Source organism: Bubalus bubalis, chromosome 3 (genome assembly GCF_019923935.1).
Source record: "Bubalus bubalis isolate 160015118507 breed Murrah chromosome 3, NDDB_SH_1, whole genome shotgun sequence".
Taxonomy (NCBI): Eukaryota; Metazoa; Chordata; class Mammalia; order Artiodactyla; family Bovidae; genus Bubalus; species Bubalus bubalis.
Genome location: NC_059159.1, coordinates 29,343,202 through 29,363,435, shown reverse-complemented (window position 1 = coordinate 29,363,435; position 20,234 = coordinate 29,343,202). Strand labels below are relative to the sequence as shown.

Sequence of the window (20,234 nt, the reverse complement as noted above, 5' to 3'; positions counted from 1 at the left end):
TTGTGCCCAACTCTTTTCGACCCCATGGACTGCAGCCCACCAGGCTCCTCTGTCCGTGGGATTTTCCGGGCAAGAATGCTGGAGTGGGTTGCCATTTCCTTCTCCAGGGGATCTTCCTGACCCAGGGATCGAACCCAGGTCTCCTGCACTGCAGGCAGATTCTTTACTGAGCTACAAGGGACGCCCTAACCAAGGGTAGAAGAGTGATTTCTCTGGTCCCACAGACCAAAGTTGAAATCCTCCCTGTTGAAATAACTCTTTACTAGCTCATAAGAATGACCAGGTTTTGTAAATCAAGGAAATTGAGACCCTGAGAATTAAAGTAACTGGTCCAGGATCACATGGGAGAGCCCAAATTTGAACCTAGGTGTCCTGACCTCATCTCTCCTTAAGCACTCAGCCTTCTTGATCAAGTGCCATTCAGAGGTTGCTTCTAAGAGAAACTTCCCCGACAGCTGTCCTGCCCTGCTCCAGGGCGGCTCGTCCTTTTGTGTAGAACTTTGAACACATTCACCTATTGGAATAGAGCTGGCCTGAGTTTTAGTGGAGGGGGCATTGGGCTGAAGAAGTTGATCATGCTGCCCTCCTCTCTTCCAGTGAAAAGCAAAGAGCAGGAGAAGACCCCAGATGTCAAGTCAGTCAAAGGTGAGTCAGTGCTTCACAGTTATGAGCTCTTTAATCCTGTTGCCTTCTCCCTTCTTGTTGGTCCTCTCTGCCTTCTTTTATAATTACTCATGATTGTGACTTATTTCCCTGTTAATTGATGTATCTTTCAACACCCAGCATATGCTAGGCTTTTACTGAGCATTCATTGGCTCTCCTGGTGATTCCAGGGAACCAGGGTCCTCCTTGCTAATCACACATTTCAGTGATTCCCTAAAAGCAATTGATTGATTTTATTTTAAAAAATTAAAAGCAGAAAATACTCTTTACTGAGCAGTCTGACCACTGACTTATAAAGCCTGGTTTTCTGAGGTTTATCTGGGATCTGAATGCTTACTGTTTTCACTTTATTACTTTGAACGAATGGCCCTAACTTAAAATTTATTCAGAGTTCGTTATTGGAATTAATATATTGTCCTTATTTGTAGGTAAGAGCCTGCTTTTTTTTAGACTGTAATCTCGGGTGTAGTTTTGACGAATTTCATTATGTCAATGTACTAAAATTTTGGAATGGGAAAATTGTAATGAAAATTACGTCCATGTCCGTGGTACATAATTTTCATAGATGTAATTTATTTACACAAATACTGTAGATTGCTATTCTTTAGATTTTTCTTATAAATGTTTGCATGTTGTGTGGCTAGCATTGAGTATTAACTCCACATGCTCAATTTGTGAGAGGGACACTGATTATAACTTACAAGATTTGTAGATTAGGGAATAAGTAGGGTACCTCACACCCTTATTCTTTGCTTGTTTCTGATAATTTAAAGTCAGGTGGATTCCGTGTTGGTTCAGTGCAATAAACCAAAACCTCTTAAAGACCTTTCATGAGAGTCTTTTGATATTTGTGTGGAATAAGTGGGATGAGTGGAATTTAATTTAGCTGTAGCAATGAATTCATAGGGTTACTTTGACCATGTGAATTTGATGAGTTCCTCTTTATCCTGAAGTTAACAGGATATTAATATTTCTTTAAAGAAAATATATTTTGTGAATTTTTAAGTGTGCTTTATCTTTAAGCAGCTTGAACTTTAATCAGTTTTTATTAGATGGTGAAATTTTGTTACTCAGTTAAAAAGTAAAATAAGCATACTTTTTTTTTGTTTCTTTTTTTTTTTTTTAACTTTACAATATTGTATTGGTTTTGCCATACATCAACATGCATCCACCACGGGTATACACGTGTTCCCCATCCTGAACACCCCTCCCACCTCCCTCCCCATACCATCCCTCTGGGTCATCACAGTGCACCAGCCCCAAGCATCCTGTATCCTGCATCGAACCTGGACTGGCGATTTGTTTCTTATATGATATTATACATGTTTTAATACCATTCTCCCAAATCATCCCCCCCCCCACAGAGTCCAAAAGACTGTTCTATATTTTGTTACTCAGTTAAAAAGTAAAATAAACAGAATTGTGTTACTCAGTTAAAAAATAAAATAAGCAATACTGAAGAGTATTGTTCTAATTCTTTTGATAATCTAAAATTTTATTTTGGAATTTGTCACTTGCCAGCAAGCTAGGATTAAGAAATTGAAAAAGGTCCATATTTCGGGATGTTTGCTGCCTTTGGTACACTAGAGGTTCTCAAAAAGAACTTTCTCAAAGAAAGATCTCTAAGTTCCACTTTTGGCACAGTATTTTGAGAGTTACATATAAGTAATAGGGAATTTCTTTCCAGTTTTCTGCTGCTTGGTTAATTGACCTTTTCCGTAATAATTTTTTTAAATAAAAATTTATTTATTTTGATTGGAGGTTAATTACATATTGTTCCGTAAGAATTTTTTGTTGAGTATATATGCTTACTCAAGAGAGGTGTTACAAAATGTAATTTTTAAAGTTCCTTAAAGCCCTTTTAGGAGACAGTTTTAGACTATCAAATTGTGTTTAATTTTTAACAATTTTTTGAAAAATTATAGCTTCAATATCCGTACATTCCCCACAAAAAAGCACTAAAAATCATGCCTTGCTGGAGGCTGCGGGACCAAGTCACGTTGCAATCAATGCCATTTCTGCCAACATGGACTCCTTTTCAAGTAGCAGGACCGCAACACTTAAGAAACAGCCCAGCCACATGGAGGCCGCTCACTTTGGGGACCTGGGTGAGTGACTCTCAGTTTTTGTTAACTTCTAGGAAAAGGGATTTGAGTATAAAGTGTGAAGTTCCTGCCAGAGGATACTGACCCGTATCATTGGCTGGGGCTTTGAAATAAAATGTTTAAACTGGACTAACAGCTAGTGTAATGGATGGCTCCATATTGTCCTTCTGTAAATATAAAAAGCATGCCCGGTAGAATAATGGGCCATTTCCAGAAGAAGAAATACATTTGGCCACTGAATGTGTGAAAAGGATGCCTCACTGCACTAATACTGAGTGCAGTGCGTATTAAAATAATGAGTTTATGTTCTCCCAACACGTTAGCAAGTATTTAAAGCTTGATAATTGGAATGTTAATGTAGATGCAGAGAAATAGCCACTCCTGTTTATACATAGCAGCTTGGATGAATTTCAAGGGAATTATATTGAGAGACAATATATATTGAGAGAGAATATATTCGAGACAGTTCTTGAAATGACAAAATGATAGACATGAAGAACAGGTAGATGAGTGTTGGCCAATGGTTAGGGATGGCAGCTGGTTATAAAAGGCCTCACGAAGGGATCCTTGTGTCACTGGAGCTGTTCTCTGTCTTAATGTTTATACAAGTCGACTCGCATGATAGAAACACGGAGAACTAAATGCGCATCCAGTGAGTACTGGTGAAACTGGGGAGGTCTGGATAAGACGGATGAATTGTGTCAGTGTCTTAGTGTGATCTTGATACCGCAGAGGATACTGGGCATGTGTATGTTAGTCGCTCAGTCGTGTCCGACTCTGTGACCCCGCGGACTGCAGCCCGACAGGCTTCTCTGTCCATGGAATTCTCCAGGCAAGAATACTGGAGTGGGTTGCCATTTCCTTCTCCAAGAGGCTCGAGGTTTCCTGAAGTTCATTAAAGAGATGTTGACAACAGTGGACTAGTTAACACTGAAGTCAGGACAGTCAGCAGGGGTGGTACATGAAGTGCTTCAGAAGAAACAACAACGGGTGAAGAAAAGCCCTTTTGAAAAGCAGATGAGGCCCTCAGTTAATTTTATAAAAATGAGTCTCTCTGTGTCGTGCTGTGAAAGTTAATATTTTCTTAGTTTTTTCTTTCTTCTAATAATTAGCTTGTGTTTATAGTCATAACCTAAATTTAGTTAAATGTGAAATAAACTTTGTTTTATTAAGTTTGGTTTTATTTTTCAAGATAAAATCCCAGATCTAACTATTCTGTTATAAATGAGGCTAAGAGTTCATAATATCTTTCTAGCTATATCCACAATTTTTCCTCAGGATAAGGTCCTAGAAAAAGTTACTGGATTGAAAATTACCCTGATGGCTAAGGCTTTGCTGTTACTGAATCCTCCAAAAAGATTTTGTCATTTTACATTTTTAATCATCTGTTTTGCTATGCCTTTGTTAGTTCTTGTTCTTTTTTTTAAACCCATCTTTCAGTTTGATAGCCAAAAATGGTATATATTAATTTGTTTTTCTGAGATTTTTAATGAGATTGAACTTTTAAGATATTTTTATTGGTCTTTTTTTCCTTTGGAACCTGTATCATAAGATTTTTTTCCCTTAAGAATTTACATGATTTGAATTGCCATGAAAAGAGATGAGAGGATTGATTAATCAAGTAACGAAGACCCTTCTAGTAATTTAAATAAGCTTTAGCTGTTGTTATCTGTTACTGAACTGCTAACTCTTTTCTTCTTTTAGGCAGATCTTGTCTGGACTACCAGACTCAGGAGGCCAAATCAAGTCTTTCAAAGACCCTTGAGCAAGTCTTGCATGACACCATGGTCCTCCCTTATTTCATTCAATTCATGGAACTTCGGAGAATGGAGCATTTGGTTAAGTTTTGGTTGGAGGCTGAAAGTTTTCACTCCACAACTTGGTCCCGAATAAGAGCACACAGCCTGAACACGGTGAAGCAGAGCTCATTGGCTGAACCTCTCTCTCCATCTAAAAAGCCCGAAACCACAGCAGCTTTTGTAACCGAGTCTCTTAACAGGAGGCTGGAGGATTCTGGCTCAGCCCAGCTGGAAGGAATTGACTTAAATACTAGAACTAGCAACTCCCAGAACCACTTGCTTTCCCAGGAGAGTGACCGTGCCCATTCGCTCCACCTGGAGACAGCCAGGACAGGAACTCACCGGGGCTCCCTGGAAACCCAGGAGTCCTCCAGGCTCATGGTAGCCAGTAGAAGTAGTCCATCTTCTCCACTGAAGGAATTATCAGGAAAATTAATGAAAAGTAAGTGTGTGGTGGTGTCTCTCTTTATCCTGTTTTTGTTTGTTTTTACAGTCTATTTATGGGCTTCCCTGGTGGTCCAGTGGCTAAGATTGCAGAAACCAAATGCATGGGGCCTGGGTCCAATCCCTGGTTGAGGAGCTAAAGATCTCACATGCCACAATAAGATCTGTTGCAACCAAATAGATAAAAATAAATATATTTTTAAAAATCTACTTAAAAGTGGAACTTGAATGGGGATTAAAAGGGTTAGAGTAATTTTCTCCCAAATTTGGGAGTTTTAGAATAGGATTGTGTATGAAAAAAGAACAGAAGGGCCGACCCCCTAAGAAAAAGAAATAAGAATTAACAAATGAAGAAGGGTCCAGGGTCATCACAGATTTTGAAATCAAATCCTTATCCAAAAAGGCTAATGTCAGCCTCAATCTTAGTTTTCTTGCTCTTTTACTGAACTTTTCAGGTAAAGTTATTTGTTAATTGAAAGCAGGGCGCATCAGTCGGGTTCTGTGTCAGGGGCTGTACTTGAATTTCACGGAGTAGTCACAGCAGCCCTGTGAGGTAGGCAGCCACCCTGTTTTACATGTGAGGAAGCCATGGCTTGGGACGGTCGAGGAGCCTGCCAGGTCATACATCAGGCAGGACCTGCGCTTCAAATCCTGGAGTCTGGACTGCGGCTCCTCTTTTCCTTTTTCTTCTCTATTAGCTTGAAAGCTACACACTTCATTTTTCAGTTATCCTGGAATTCTGATTAGACAGCTTCCAACCCATGCTTATCATCTCTTTTATCTTCTCTTTGTTTTTCAAAGGTCCAAATCTACATTCCTTTTTTTATTTTTCCTTGTGTGCTTTTTTCTTTTTTTTTCCCTACTAAGCCTTTATTAAGGCAGTTTTTTTTTTTTTAAGGTTCACAGCAAAATTGAGGGGAAGCTACAGGTGTTTCCTGTACACCCTTTGCCCCCTGAACATGCATCGCCTTCCCCATTATCAACATCCCCACCAGAGGGAAACACTTGTTACAACCAGTGAACTTACCTGGGGGCATCACAATTACCCAAAGTTTACTTTCGGGTTCACGCATGGTGTTACATGTTCTGTGAATTTGGGGAAGTGTATAACCTCTTGTAACCACCATTGTGATACCAGGCAGAGCATTTTCACTGCCCTAAAAACCTGTGTGCTCTACCAGTTTATCTCTATATACCCACTCATTTCACTCTGGCCACCACTAATCTTTTTCTTGTCTCCATAGTTTTGCATTTTCTGGAATGTCACATACTTAGAATCGTGTAGTATGTAGCTTTTTCAGATTGGTAGTAACATCTTCAGATCTTTTAGTTTGTTGATTCTTAAAATGGATCTAAACTGCTATTGAATCAGTCTTTTAAAGTGTTATTTTAATCTAAAAGTTAGCAAATTCTTCCATTTCTAGAAATATTTTTCTTCAGGTTTGCCTGGTCGTTTTTTAGTTTCTTGTTCCTTTATCCCTCTGTCCTACTTTTGACCCCATTTTTTATTTATTTAAATTTATTAAACATGTATTCAGTATCTCATAACCCCAGTGCCTACAGCTTTTGTATATCTGATTCAGGGTTTGTTTCTGCAGGTTCACACTTCTGGTAGGCTGTGGTTTTAGTGGGTTTTGGCTGTGAATACATATGTCTTTGAATTTTATCTTTGGTAATTCTTCAGGGACTCTAATTAGATTGGGTTCTTTGTGAATGTTTTTGTATTTGCTTTTGCCAGGCATCCAGGACCCGCTTCATTGCTACCCTGGTACCACTGAAAACTAAGTTTCTATCTTGCGGAGGGGAGGGATGGGGGTGTGTGTCTAAGTTTCTGTCTTGGGGTGGGGGTGCGTCCCTGCCCTCTTAGGGCCTCCTGCCCTCTTAGGGCTGTGTGTGTGTATGTGTGTGTCTGTGTCTCCCTTCTTAGGGCCTCCTGCCCTCTTAACGGCCGTGCGTGTGTGTGTGTGTGTGTGTGTGTGTGTGTGCACGCACACACGTGCGCACGCCCTCTTAGGGCCTTTTGTGTGTGTATTTGGTTTCTTCAGGCCCTGCCCTCTTAGGGCCTTCCGTGTGTGTGTGTCGCTCAGTCTTGTCCAGCTCTTTGAGACACCATGGACTGTACACTCTTAGGGCCTTCTGCCTGGTTTGGGTCTAATTTCTACCCCGTTTGGGTCCCATGCAGCTGCCCTTGAAAGTGCAAGCCTCGTGTCTCATGGGGGTGAAGGGCTTTCTCGGGTAAATGCCCTCTCTCTCTTGTGCTTTTGCCCATCTTGATTTGGACTGGCTCCTACAGTTCACAGTTCCTTATCTGCAGTCGAGAAATCCAGAAAGCTTTGCCTATCACAAGTTATTTTTTAAATGAACAGAAGTTGACCTGAAGGGGTGTAAGCTTTTTATAGCTTATAGTTGATATGAATAGCATCATGAACATGGTTGTCTCACATGCTGCTGGGGAATTAAAGTGGTGTAGCTTTGTAGTGGGAGAAGGCAATGGCAACCCACTCCAGTACTCTTGCCTGGAAAATCCCATGGATGGAGGAGCCTGTTAGGCTGCAATCCATGGGGTTGCTAAGAGTCGGACATGACTGAGCGACTTCACTTTCACTTTCCACTTTCATGCATTGGAGAAGGAAAGGGCAACCCACTCCAGTGTTCTTACCTGGAGAATCCCAGGGACGGGGGAGCCTGGTGGGCAGCTGTCTATGGGGTCGCACAGAGTCGGACACAACTGAAGCAACATAGTAGTAGTAGTAGTCATCATCGTCTGTTTGGAGAGAATTTACGTTTTTAACTGTATTGAGTCTTAAACGCCGTAGATTGAATCTGCTCCATATACCTACCTCTTTGATTGCTCTCTTTTGCATTGTATGGTTTTCAATGTACAGATCCTTAATGTTTTGTTATTCCCCCTTTTCTGGTACTAGTACAAATAATATGTTTAGAAAGTTTTTGTTTCTATAGTTTTTTTATTGCTAGTATATAGAAATATGATTGACTTTTATATGTTGACCTTCTGTTCTGTGCCTTAATTTACTCACTTGTTATTTCTTGGAGCTTTTGTGTAGATTGCCTGAGATTCTTGTCTTCTCCCTGATCTTAGAAAGCACTCAGGCTTTCATCATAAAGTGTGAGGTTAGCTATGGGATTTTGTAAATGCCCTGTATCAGGTTGATAAAGCGCCCTTCTCTTAAAAGTTTACTGAGAGTTGTTTAAAAGATTACAGATAATTGTTTAAATCATGAATGGTGTTGAATTTTCTCAAATGTTTTTTCTGTGCCATTTAATATGACCATGTGGTTTCCCTTCTTTTGTCTGAGGGATTATATCGATTAAAAAAAAAAAAATACTGAATAAGCTTGCATTCCCAGAGTAAGCCTCATTTGCTTGTGGTGTATTAGTCTGTTTATGCTGCTGGACTTGATTTTCTAATATTTTGTCGAGCATTTTTGCACCTGTGTTTATGATGGATATTGGTCTATAGTCTTCTTACACTGCTTTTGTCCAGTTTTGTTATTAGTAATTCTGGCCATGTAAAATGAGTTGTCATTTCATGGAAAACAGCTGGCAGTGTTGTTGCCCAGTGATAAAATGTAAGTTTTCAAATGAAACTTCGAATTTGGAAAACTTCCATTCACTACCACATGCTTTGACAGGTTTAAAGAGTGTTCTGAAAAGATCATTGGTGATATTAATGATGTGATTTCTTTCTTTATACTATATGATGCAATTTATCAACATCTGTAAGATCTTCATAAGTTAGTGAACCAATATTTTTTTAAATATTTGAAAATATATGATACTATAAAAGCACTTATTAGTTAAAAAAAAACTCGTTGAACATGGTACATAGACCAGTAGATTCTAATGTAACAGATTATAACCAGTTTATTAATTTGGTTTCTGATTCTACATTCTGATTAACTTTTAAGAAACTACCACTTTTCAAGTTTTGGATATAGTATCAAAGAAGAATGCTTCCCAGGAGGTGCAGTGGTAAAGAATCTGCCTGCCAATACAGGAGACACGGGTTCAATCCCTGAGTCCAGAAGATCCCTCTGAAGGAGGAAATGGCAACCTACCCAGTATTCTTGCCTGGAAAATCCCATGGACAGAAAAGCCTCGTGGGCCACAGTCCTTGGGGTTATGACTGAGTACGCACAAGGAGGATCAAAGAAGAATATAACCACAGTTCAGAAAGCTATTAAAATACTCCTTTTCACAGCTCTGAGGCCAGATATTCTTGATATAAAGAAAACCATTTATCTGTTCACAGCAAAGCAATGTCTGTCCAAAATCAAGCAGTTCTCCCTTCTCATTGGATTGTAACCTAGTGTTCATTCTCACACTACCTGGAATTAGTGCTGACCCTGCAGGTTAAAGGCTCAGTTGCACAACAGTGTCCCCCACTTCAGATGCCGGTCATGGGTCGCAGGTCAGATTCCCACTACCTCTTCCTCTTTCGGTAATTTGCTGTCAAGGCTCAAAGAACTTAGGGAAACATGTTATATATGTTTAGTGATGTAAAAGGATATTATAAAGGAGGGAAATGAGCTTCCAGATGAAGAGGTCCACGGGGTGAAGTCCAGAAGGATCTGAAGTGCAGGAGCTTCTGTCTCTGTGGGTTTGGGGCGATCTCCTCTCTGGCACATGGATACATTCATGAACCCAGAAGCTCTCTGAGCTGCTTCATTTAGGGTTTTATGGTGTCATCATGTAGGCACAATTGATTAAATCATTAGCTGTTGGTGATTGGCTTGATGGTCCACAACCCCCTCCACCCTCCCTGGAGGTTGGAGAGTGGGGCTGGAGTTCTGGTTCCTTCTCTGGCAACCAGCTCCCTCTCTGCACAAGTCACTTGGTGTCCATAAACTTTTCCTGTGCTTGAAAGAGCTTTATTATGATTAACAAATGATGCCCCTCTGGCCCCTACTGTAACTCAGGAAGCTGCAAGGGTTTTAGGAACTCTGTGCCAGGAACCAGGACAGAAACTGTACATACACACATGTATACACATAGGCTTCCCTTGTGGCTTGGATGGTAAAGCATCTGCTTACAATGCAGGAGACCCTGGATTGGGATGATCCCCTGGAGAAAGAAGTAGCAACCTACTCCACTATTCTTGCCTGGAGAATCCCGTGGACAGAGGAGCCTGGCAGGCTACAGTCCATAGGGTCATGACTGCACAACTAACACAACAACATACACACACACACACACACACACACACTGTGTATATATATACACACATACGCACACACACTAATATATATAATATACATACATTTCTTTTCATATCCTGATAGCACTATATATATTTGACCCAAATAGAAAAGCACAACAGATTGAATGCCAAAGCAGATATAAGAATCTTAACAGTTTGCTATCAAGAAAAATAGAGTTGCAAAAATGTAAAATGTCATCCTCTTATTAATTTTTTCAGTTTGGAAAATAGTTATTTTTAAAAAATGGTGTTTATGTTAACTTTTAACAGATTTAATATTGTTCATTTAAACTGGATAATTTTTCATCTTAATTTTCAATACCTTACTATCTATAGGTAAAACTCAGATAAATGGAAGCTCAGTAATTTTTAAGATTTCAAAGTCCCAAGACAGAAAGTTTGAGATTCACTATTTTAACCTTCCAGGGTTGTTGAAGGTCAGATGAATGTATTCGTGAATGTGAAATTTGGTAAAATATTTTCAACATGAATTTGTAAATAACTTGAGCCCCCGCTGTGTAAATCCTTCAGGTTCCAACTTTGGAGAGGAGATACGGAAAGAGGGTGTGTGAGAATAAGTATTTGCTGTTTCTCGTGAGCTTGTTAGCTGTGGGGAGGGCAGGGGGCTTCCTCATAACTCCTCTGCTCCACCAACCAAAGGGTGTAAAAGCAACTTTGTGATAGAGGCTTGTTTTGTCCTAAGTTTATTTACAAATATATTTATTTGTAATAAACTATCTATTTGCGTATTTGTGTGTGTGCTTGGGTCCACAGCAAAGCCCTGCTGTTGGTGAATATGTTCCGTTACTGGTGCAAGTTGCTTTTTGGTTTTGAAATTGTCCCTGTCTTCCCTTGCAGGTATAGAGCAAGATGCAGTGAATACTTTTACCAAATACATATCTCCAGATGCTGCTAAACCGATACCAATTACAGAAGCAATGAGAAATGACATCATAGGTAAGCAGTGCTTGAAGCTATGTCCAAAAAAAAAAAAAGCCTCTTTTTGGTTATTAAGAGAATTCTTCATGAATATGAAATTCAGCATCTCCCTTCCGTGTCTTGTTTTCAGTGTACTTCATTATATCTGACTGTTGCTCACTGAAAAAGTTTCCCTCTTATTCATTATTATTCGTTTTTGATTTGAAAAATAGTAGCACATGTTTACTTGAGTACTTACTGTGTCCCAGACAATATTCTAAGCACTTCCCCTGGACAAACTCATATAATCTTCTAAAGAACCTTTTAGCATAAATACAGTTATTATTTTATAAGTGAGGAACCACAGAGAAGGTAACAGCTCCCAGTGCACACCTGCTGTCTATAACATTTGCCCTCGATAAGGCTCAGACATGGCAGAGTTAGGCTTTGGAACCAGACCCTACCTGGTAGGCTATTTGGCAGTGTTTTTCATGCTGCAGATTAGGACCAGTCTCCTCTTAGGTCTTCACCACCACCGCCCCCCCCTTCCAAAAAAAGACTAGAAAAATCAAAGTGCTTCACAGTAGTAAGGGCAAACAAACAGCACTTCTGAAAATTGTTTCTTTTTTCCATCGTGCATAGGTATATAAATTTTTCTGTCGTAATTTTTTAAATGTTTTGAAAGCTTTTACTGTGTTGTATCAGAAAGACCTCAAGTATGCCTATAGTCACAGATAAAAGTGGTTCATTATACATTGAATAGATATTTATTATCAGAAAACGAAGATCATGGCATTTGGTCCCATCACTTCATGGGAAATAGATGGGGAAAGAGTGGAAACAGTGTCAGGCCTGGCGTGCTGCAATTCACGGGTTGCAAATAATACTTTTGGGCTCCAAAATCACTGCAGATGGTGACTGCAGCCATGAAATTAAAAGACGCTTACTCCTTGGAAGAAAAGTTATGACCAACCTAGATAGCATATTCAAAACCAGAGACATTACTTTGCCAACAAAGGTCTGTCTAGTCAAGGCTATGGTTTTTCCAGTGGTCATGTATGGATGTAAGAGTTGGACTGTGAAGAAAGCTGAGCGCCGAAGTGCTTTTAAACTGTGGTGTTGGAGAAGACTCTTGAGAGTCCCTTGGACTGTGAGGAGATCCAACCAGTCCATTCTGAAGATCAGCCCTGGGATTTCTTTGGAAGGAATGATGCTAAAGCTGAAACTCCAGTACTTTGGCCACCTCCTGCGAAGAGTTGACTCATTGGAAAAGACTCTGATGCTGGGAGGGATTGGGGGCAGGAGGAGAAGGGGACGACAGAGGATGAGATGGCTGGATGGCATCACCAACTCGATGGACGTGAGTCTGAGTGAACTCCGGGAGTTGGTGATGGACAGGGAGGCCTGGCGTGCTGCGATACATGGGGTCGCAAAGAGTTGGACACAACTGAGCGTCTGAACTGAACTAAACTGATATTCCTATTAAGTCGCATTACTCAGTTTTGAGTTTTTGATTGCAAAAATTAAGTGTTTTGATTTATGAAGTATAGCCTGTTATTCCTCTCCTAGCAGGTTCTTCACAGCGTGGGGCTCTTTGGGTCTTTACTCATTATTTGGGAATAGCAGGTCCCCTCCCGATCTCAGCTAAGCTTCTTCTGTCAGTCTCCACACTCCCAGTGCACACCTTCTGTCTGTGTTAGGCTAACAGGTGCTGCCCTTGTGTTTCCCTTTTCCTCTCCCACACAGACGCCTGTAACACACGGGCCTTGTGGCTGTTGGTGGCTTGTCCCTATCTGCTTGTGTTTTGGAATTTTCAACCAGTTTCATTCCAAGTGTCGTCATGGAATTTTGGGGTTTTCTATGTTGTTTCTCTCTTTCTATGTGAAAATTTGTTGCTACCATCTTCTAGACTTCCCAAGACCACCTGTGCCTAATGATAACTGTTAGGTGTCTGAACAGATTAGAATGTTGGAAATCGTTCGCTAGCAATTCCTTTAGGTGTTTGTACCAATTGATAACTGGGGTAGCTGAGAAAAGGAGAGAGCTTTTGATAAAGAGATAACTATTTTTCATAAATCTATAGTTCCTTAGGTTACCATCCTAGAAATAGAATTGCTGATTGAAAGGGTATGTTCATATTTTGAGGAATGGGGATATGTTCATTTTTAAAGCTTGTGCTAGAAACTGCCAGTTTATATGCCCAGTTAAATACATCAGTTTATGTGCCCACTAACACAAGGGTCAGTTTTCCCATGCCCATGCTCAAGTGTGTGTATCATTAAACAATTAAGCAAATGGATTGTTAAAACGATTTTGTGCCAGTTTACTAGACAAAAGGTGATGTGCTTCATTATTGTAATCCATTATTATATTTCCTTGGTTACTAGTGAGCATGCATATGTTTTTAATTGGCCATTTTATATTTGTCCTTCAGTGAATTTTCTTTTCCTGTCCTTTGTTCATTTTTCTTTTGAGACTTTCTTGTAAGTTTGTAAGAGCTCTTGATACATGAAGGAAAATAATCTATCATTCTTAAACTGTCATATATGCTGCAACTCTTTTCCCTCAGTCTGCCCTTTTGTTTTGTTTTAGGAGTGTTTTAAAGAAATTAATTTCATATTGAATCTTTTGATTTTTGCTTTTGCATGTATGCTTAGAAAGACATTCCTTACCTCATGATCAGCTGTTTACCTGTATTTTCTTTTAATTGCATTAAAACCTGCTAATCTTGATGCCTTTACAGTTATTGCCTGCTTTGATTTGCAGATGTGTATAGTTTGGATTTAGAGAAAAAGTTATTTACCATTTCTTTTACAGCAAAGATTTGTGGAGAAGACGGGCAGGTGGATCCCAACTGTTTCGTTTCTGCACAGTCCATAGTCTTCAGTGCAATGGAGCACGAGTATGTCGGTTTCACACTCCCACATTCTATGGTCTTGGGAATTTCGGTTCAGTCTCAGGAGAAAACCAAGTTATCTTTGAGGGTTTAAATACTTTGACTGTTTACAGGATCTTAGAGGCATCCTCTCAAACTATCTTGGGCAATGGTTTCTTTTAAATACAAATTATGTAAATCCTAGTAAAAGTAAAACAGATTTGTATTTTTAATTTTGATATTTCTTAAGTTAAAAGAATTTGTTTTTAATTCTGAAGTCACTGGGGGATATTGTGACTGTAGGGTATCTGCTTAAACAACACGTGTCTTCAGGTGGATATCCTGATTGTTAGTACATGCTGTAACCTTAATGGATGCCGTAGCACTAAATCCACATGCCCTCAAAAAAATCTCCGTATTCATTCTTTCATTTAAGATTTGTGGAAAGGGTGCTGCGCACAGTTAGCTATAGTACCTGCTGAAGGAGATTACAGCCTGAGAGTAACAGGGCATGTTGCTTGGTTACTGCAGTAGGAGGTAGCATGTGTTCAATGCTAGAGGGGAGCTGCAAGCCAGTAAGAGAGGGGAGAGGTTGCTGCAGGGAGAAGAGTCAAGGAGACACCGTGGGAAGGGAGGGTATGCTGACCCAGGCTGTGAGGCACAGCGGGCACAGCGCGGAAAGAGTATGTGCTTCCCAGCAGAGCTCTTTCCTCGGTCGGTCCCTCAAATTTTACCTTTTTGTCCACATGCAGGCACTTTAGTGAGTTTCTACGAAGTCACCATTTCTGTAAATACCAGATTGAAGTGCTGACCAGTGGAACTGTTTACCTGGCTGACATTCTCTTCTGTGAGTCAGCCCTCTTTTATTTCTCAGAGGTAAATTCTGCATTTCCTTTCACACTCTTAGATTCCAGCCTCTAAGCTGTAAATGCTGGGGCCCTGCCTGTGGAAAATAACATAGAGGAGACAAGTTATTTGTAAACACATCAGTTGGGTTTAAATACCTCGATTACTGTGTTGTATCTAATGGCAAGAATACTTGAATGGCATTAAAGAGAACTTGAAAATTCAGTGTAAAATAACTATAATTTTGAAAAATCTAATTAAACTGCTTATAAGAGCATGCAGATTTTTAACTATTTAGAGCTGTTTTAAAACCACGGAATTTGATACTTGATTTCAATGCATAAATGTTTGCAGACCAGACTTAAGAAGAGAGAAGGGAAAGTAGTGAATTTTCTGCTGTGTCATCATTTTACTTTAGCCATGTGATAGGATTACCCAGCGAAACATTTGCAAGGAGCAGTGAGTAAACTCATCTCCTTGAGGCATGCAGTTTAGTGTGATGGGGTGTGTTAGGCTTCAGCTAATGAAATGGTTACAAAGCAAGTGACTCTGAAGTCAGGGTAGAGGGTTCCTAGTCTCACAGAGTGGTCACTTAGACCCATACCTGCATCCTACTTCCTCACCAGGGTATAGTTACTTAGCTGATTCAAGTTCTCACCCCCTCTCTTTACCTTAAGTTTAATTGAGCATTTGTTCAGGTTGCTGTGGCCGTGTGGAATGGTGGAAACAATCAGGTGTTCGAGATTGGGTCCATTTGGTTTATTTTTTGTATGCTTGGCAGCAAGGAACCACTAATCCACCTTTAATTTTAACTCCTGTTCACTGAAATTTGCTTTCAGCTGTGTGGTGGTAGGGTTTCTGTTGTTGCTTAGAGTTGTTTCTTGTTTTGATTGGGGGGGGGAGTTGTTTGTTGGTTTGGTTTGTTTTTTTCCCCCCTAAAACAATATTTTAATATTTTTCAATCTCAGATGACTGTAAGTTGCTGACTGGCATTAACTGAGCAAGTGGATCTTTGGGGAGTGGGTGGTTTTGTGGGGATTTCTTCTCTTGATGTCCTGTATTTTAATAGTTGGTGTTTATATATAGATGAGAAATGGTGAGAGAAATCTGTTTACAGATTTTCAGTCTGATTTTCCTCATTTGTATGTTTACTTCCCAGTACATGGAAAAAGAGGACGCAGTGAATATCCTACAGTTCTGGTTGGCAGCAGACAACTTCCAGTCTCAGCTCGCTGCCAAAAAAGGGCAGTATGACGGACAGGAGGCGCAGAATGACGCCATGATCTTATACGACAAGTGAGTCAGGTGGTGGAGGACTTTGGCACTTAGCAGATACTGAGCGTTTCATGTGCTCTTGGGTAGTAAAGGTGGGTCACCTGGGTCTCTGCCATCAGGGAGCTCTCAGGGAGCCACAGAGGAGCTGTTTACTGGTGTGTGCAAAGTGGGGGTTCCTAGAACACAAATTGCTGGTGGGAAAGTGGGTTGTGTGGGGAGCATGCAGATCAGTAATGGTGGAGGTCACTGAGGGCTTCACAGAAGGAAGATTTGATTGCATCCCGAAGAGTGAATTGGATTCTGTCGCCAAAGAAGGTGGGGAAGAATGTTCTTGGAGGAGGCACCGGCATGAGCAGACTCATTGGCGCTTTGGGTGATTGAAAACTTGGGTTGGGACATGAAAGAAGATGAAACCAACAGGAATATATTGTAGAGGGCTCAGTGGCTACTCAGCCAGACTGACCGCTTAGCAGAGAGCAGTTTTTCATTAGCTTTCCTTGAAGATGAGATGGCAGCACAGTCTGACAGGGAATGGAATTGGAAACTGTGTCTGCTCCTCATTTTCATCCAGCTTTTCTCCTTCTGTGAAGACAAGCAGTGTGATGTTTGTATCCACAAGCACTTGCTAAGAAGACAGCTTGAGGGTAAAGAAAAAAATCATGGGACCTTGGGATTGGCAGAGAGCTGAGAGCGTCTGGGTCAGGGGTTTCCGCCCGCCAGGCGTGCTCGTGCTCCTGTCAGTGGAAGTGCCACCTAGGAACTTGCCAAAAACAGTTTCCTGCCCTCTGGTGGAAGACATTCTGACTCGGCGGGTTTGAGGTATGACCCAGGAATCTTTCTCTCTAAAGACATCTGGTTGATCCTGATGAATAGCCAGGTGAGAGTCTGGTCTGATTTTCCCAGTTTGCTGATGACAACACCAGGGCCCACACGGGTGATGAATGTCTCAAAGTGACAGGGCAGATAAGTGGCAGGACTTGGATGCGGTTCTAATGTTTGTCCAGTGTTTATTTTAGTATAATATATTTGTGGGAAAATACTGTACAAGAAACATTGTTATATGGACATTAACATGGCAGATGTGTACGTTTAGAAATTCGGGGTAGTTCCCTCATGATCCAGTGGTTAGAATTCTGCGATTTCAGGGATTGAATCTGGGGCCTAGGTTCAAGCCCAGGTCTAAGATCTAAGATCCCGCAAGCCGCATCGTGTGGCCAAAAAAAATTTTTATTATGTGTTGCCCCACAATTAAAAGCATGGAGGAATATTTGCCAACTTACTTGTTGCAAGGTGGGAGGAAGCTCACTTTTTGTTAAGAAAATACTGATAACAAGAAAGCGGGGTTTTCTGTGCTGGAGCAGATGAGTGGCAGCAGTGAGGACCTGGCGGAGCTCAGTGCACCCCTTGCAGGGGCACCGTCTGCCCTGGGTCCCGTGTCCAAACCGGGAGCCGTTTTCAAACGAAGACGCCCACCAGCACTATTGTTTTATCAAGGTCATTATGCCAAATTTGACTTGACCCATTCCTACTCTTTCGCTTTTCTTTTTTTTCCTAATATCCTGTTTCATTAGCCTTTCTGTATTTTTGTTGTGAAGAGGAGCTGGAAGCCGCAGAATGCTCAGATGTGGTGGGAGGAAAGGTCGCTGCAGGGCTGCCCTCCACCCAGCTCTGTAGGCCTAGGTCTGCACGAGCCTCGTAGAAGGGTCTCTGGAGTCAGTGCCAGAAGGCGCTGTGATTGCTGGGATACAGGTTGACTTTGGCCGTCTTTCTGCTGTAGGTACTTCTCCCTCCAGGCCACACACCCTCTTGGGTTCGACGATGTTGTGCGACTGGAAATTGAATCCAACATTTGCCGGGAAGGTGGGCCACTCCCTAACTGTTTCACAACTCCATTACGTCAGGCCTGGACGACCATGGAGAAGGTAACCAAAACCCCAGAAGTGTTAAACTATAGTAAATTTTTCCTGGTGTAAGTCAGAAAATGAAATGTGGAGAAACACAACAGTAGACAACTGAAATACTGCGATGATGATTAAGAGCAAAGGCTTTGAGTCTGGCTTGGTGTGTATTAATCTCAACCCTATAGGCCGAGGGACCCAGGCAGCTCCCGAAGTCCTTCCTCCTCTCTGAGGTGGGGCTCATACAGGTACTTTACCTCAGAAGTGTTTTGAGGATGAAAGTGAGGTAAGACATGTAGAGTGCTTACTAGTAACATAGCCCCTGACACATCGTAAGCATTAAAGAATGTTAACTGCTGTTATTACTGTATTATAGCTTTTAGATAACTGATAGTACTGAGCAAAGTTAGCTTAGGATGATCCAGATTTTTCACCAAACCCTCCAACAGGGTTGGAACGTTAGTTTTTTGTATCGGTGTCACTTACAAGGTAAGTGCTAATAGCTGCTTATTATTGATAAAGAGTTGGAACTTATGCCTCAGTTATTCTCTGATGAACTAGAGCAGTTTTTACTGGGAATGGGACAGAGCCCAGGATAAGCCCGTGAGGTGGTTCCTGTCCTGTCTGGCTCGTGCATCAGGTGGAAAGGGATTACACTGCTGCATGACCACCCCTCAAACCTGAGTGTCAGGGGTGTGGCAGGGCGCTGCTGGGAAACTGGATAGCTCTTGTCCAGGGCTGATCATTTTTTCATAATTAAAATAAACATTGTCTAATCTTACAGGGAAACTTCAAGATCTATATCATACAAAGAATGTAAACTTTCTGGATAATAAAAGAGAAAAATAGAATATCAGAGTACATACAGTACTATCAAGTAGGTAAATGGGGAGAAGAATGTGTGCCTCCTTCACTAATACTTTGAGTATTTCTATGCTGGATGTTGTTACAGGGGTAAACAGAAGAAAAAACATGGTTTCTGCCCTCCTGCAGCTCTATCTAGGAGGAAGGCGTATGTGAAACACAGACATCAATATTTATAGTTGTGCTGAATACAGTAAAGGAAAAGTTGAACATAGGAAATGCCAGTAATAATAATGGGAGCTTAGGATCATTAATAATTTTTAAATGCAAACGAAAACATCTGTGTACATTAGATGTTTATTTAACGGTGATATGAAAAAACAGACGCCAGTGTTGGAAAGCCTGTGTCAGAATAGATGCCTTGATAATACTGCTAGTGATTATCCTTAGGATTTATCAAAGCTGAAGTTTTCATGAGTTGAACTCAGTAGTCACACTCCTGGTAAATTATCTTAAAGAAATCCGTCCAGAAGTCAAAATCAACATATACACGAAGACTTCAGTATTTATAACAAACCAGAAAAACCTAGTTTCAAATTACATTCGCTCCCTGGTCACTAAGAAGTCCAGATTCAGTAGTTTCACGGCTAGTTTTCCGGGGGGAGCCTATAAACTGGTAGCATTAACAAGGTGTATTCTCTTTCAGGTCTTTTTGCCTGGCTTTTTGTCCAGCAATCTGTATTATAAATACTTGAACGATCTCATCCACTCGGTTCGAGGAGACGAGTTCCTGGGAGGGAGTGGCTCGCTGACGGCTCCAGGCTCTATGGGTCCTCCTGACGACTCCCACCCTGGGGCTGCCGACAGCGCCACCTCTCAGGTAGTGACCCGTGTGCCCAGCCATTAGGATCTTTTCACTCAGATTCTAGCATTATAGACCCCGTTTATATGCTTTAGATTGTGGAAGAAACAAGGAGAGAGAAAATTAGCCTACTTACTAGATATTCTAACCAAAATCTTTCTGATGATTGACAAACCCGAATTAACTTTTTGGCCAAGCCAGTAGAATGCTGTTTTTGTTTAGACACAAAGGTCTAGGTGCTAACCATAAAAAGTATTTTTACATTTTTGGTTGAAGTATAATAATATGTTACAGAAAAGTCTACATTTCATAAACATGTAGAGCTCGAAGAATTTAGATAAGCAAACCTAACCCATGTGACCAGCATCTAGATCAAGAAAGAGCACCTTACCAGGTTGTCAGACACTCTTGTCCCCTTCCTGCCACTGTCCTCCTCTTTTCTTTCTTTTTTTTGTACAACCTTATTGAGATATATTTCACATACCGTACAGTTTATCCATTTACACTGTATAATTCAGTGGTTT

The 20,234-nt window shown here is 40.8% G+C and overlaps 1 protein-coding gene across 7 annotated transcripts in view; it reads left to right on the top strand.

Annotated features, from left to right (window-relative positions):
* The window catches only part of AKAP10 (A-kinase anchoring protein 10), a 41,204-nt gene that overhangs the window by 7,365 nt on the left and 13,605 nt on the right, over positions 1 to 20,234 (top strand). For 6 of the 7 annotated variants that reach the window (XM_025280507.3, XM_044939183.2, XM_044939181.2 and 3 more), the window contains exons 2-10: positions 598 to 645; positions 2,589 to 2,771; positions 4,473 to 5,009; positions 11,091 to 11,189; positions 13,968 to 14,052; positions 14,778 to 14,901; positions 16,031 to 16,167; positions 17,924 to 18,068; positions 19,555 to 19,728. In XM_025280507.3, the coding sequence (XP_025136292.2) occupies positions 598 to 645; positions 2,589 to 2,771; positions 4,473 to 5,009; positions 11,091 to 11,189; positions 13,968 to 14,052; positions 14,778 to 14,901; positions 16,031 to 16,167; positions 17,924 to 18,068; positions 19,555 to 19,728 (1,532 nt within the window). Of the gene's footprint in view, positions 1 to 597; positions 646 to 2,588; positions 2,772 to 4,472; positions 5,010 to 11,090; positions 11,190 to 13,967; positions 14,053 to 14,777; positions 14,902 to 16,030; positions 16,168 to 17,923; positions 18,069 to 18,828; positions 18,922 to 19,554; positions 19,729 to 20,234 lie in introns of those variants that run through there. The other variant, XR_006549546.2, reaches the window with a different exon arrangement.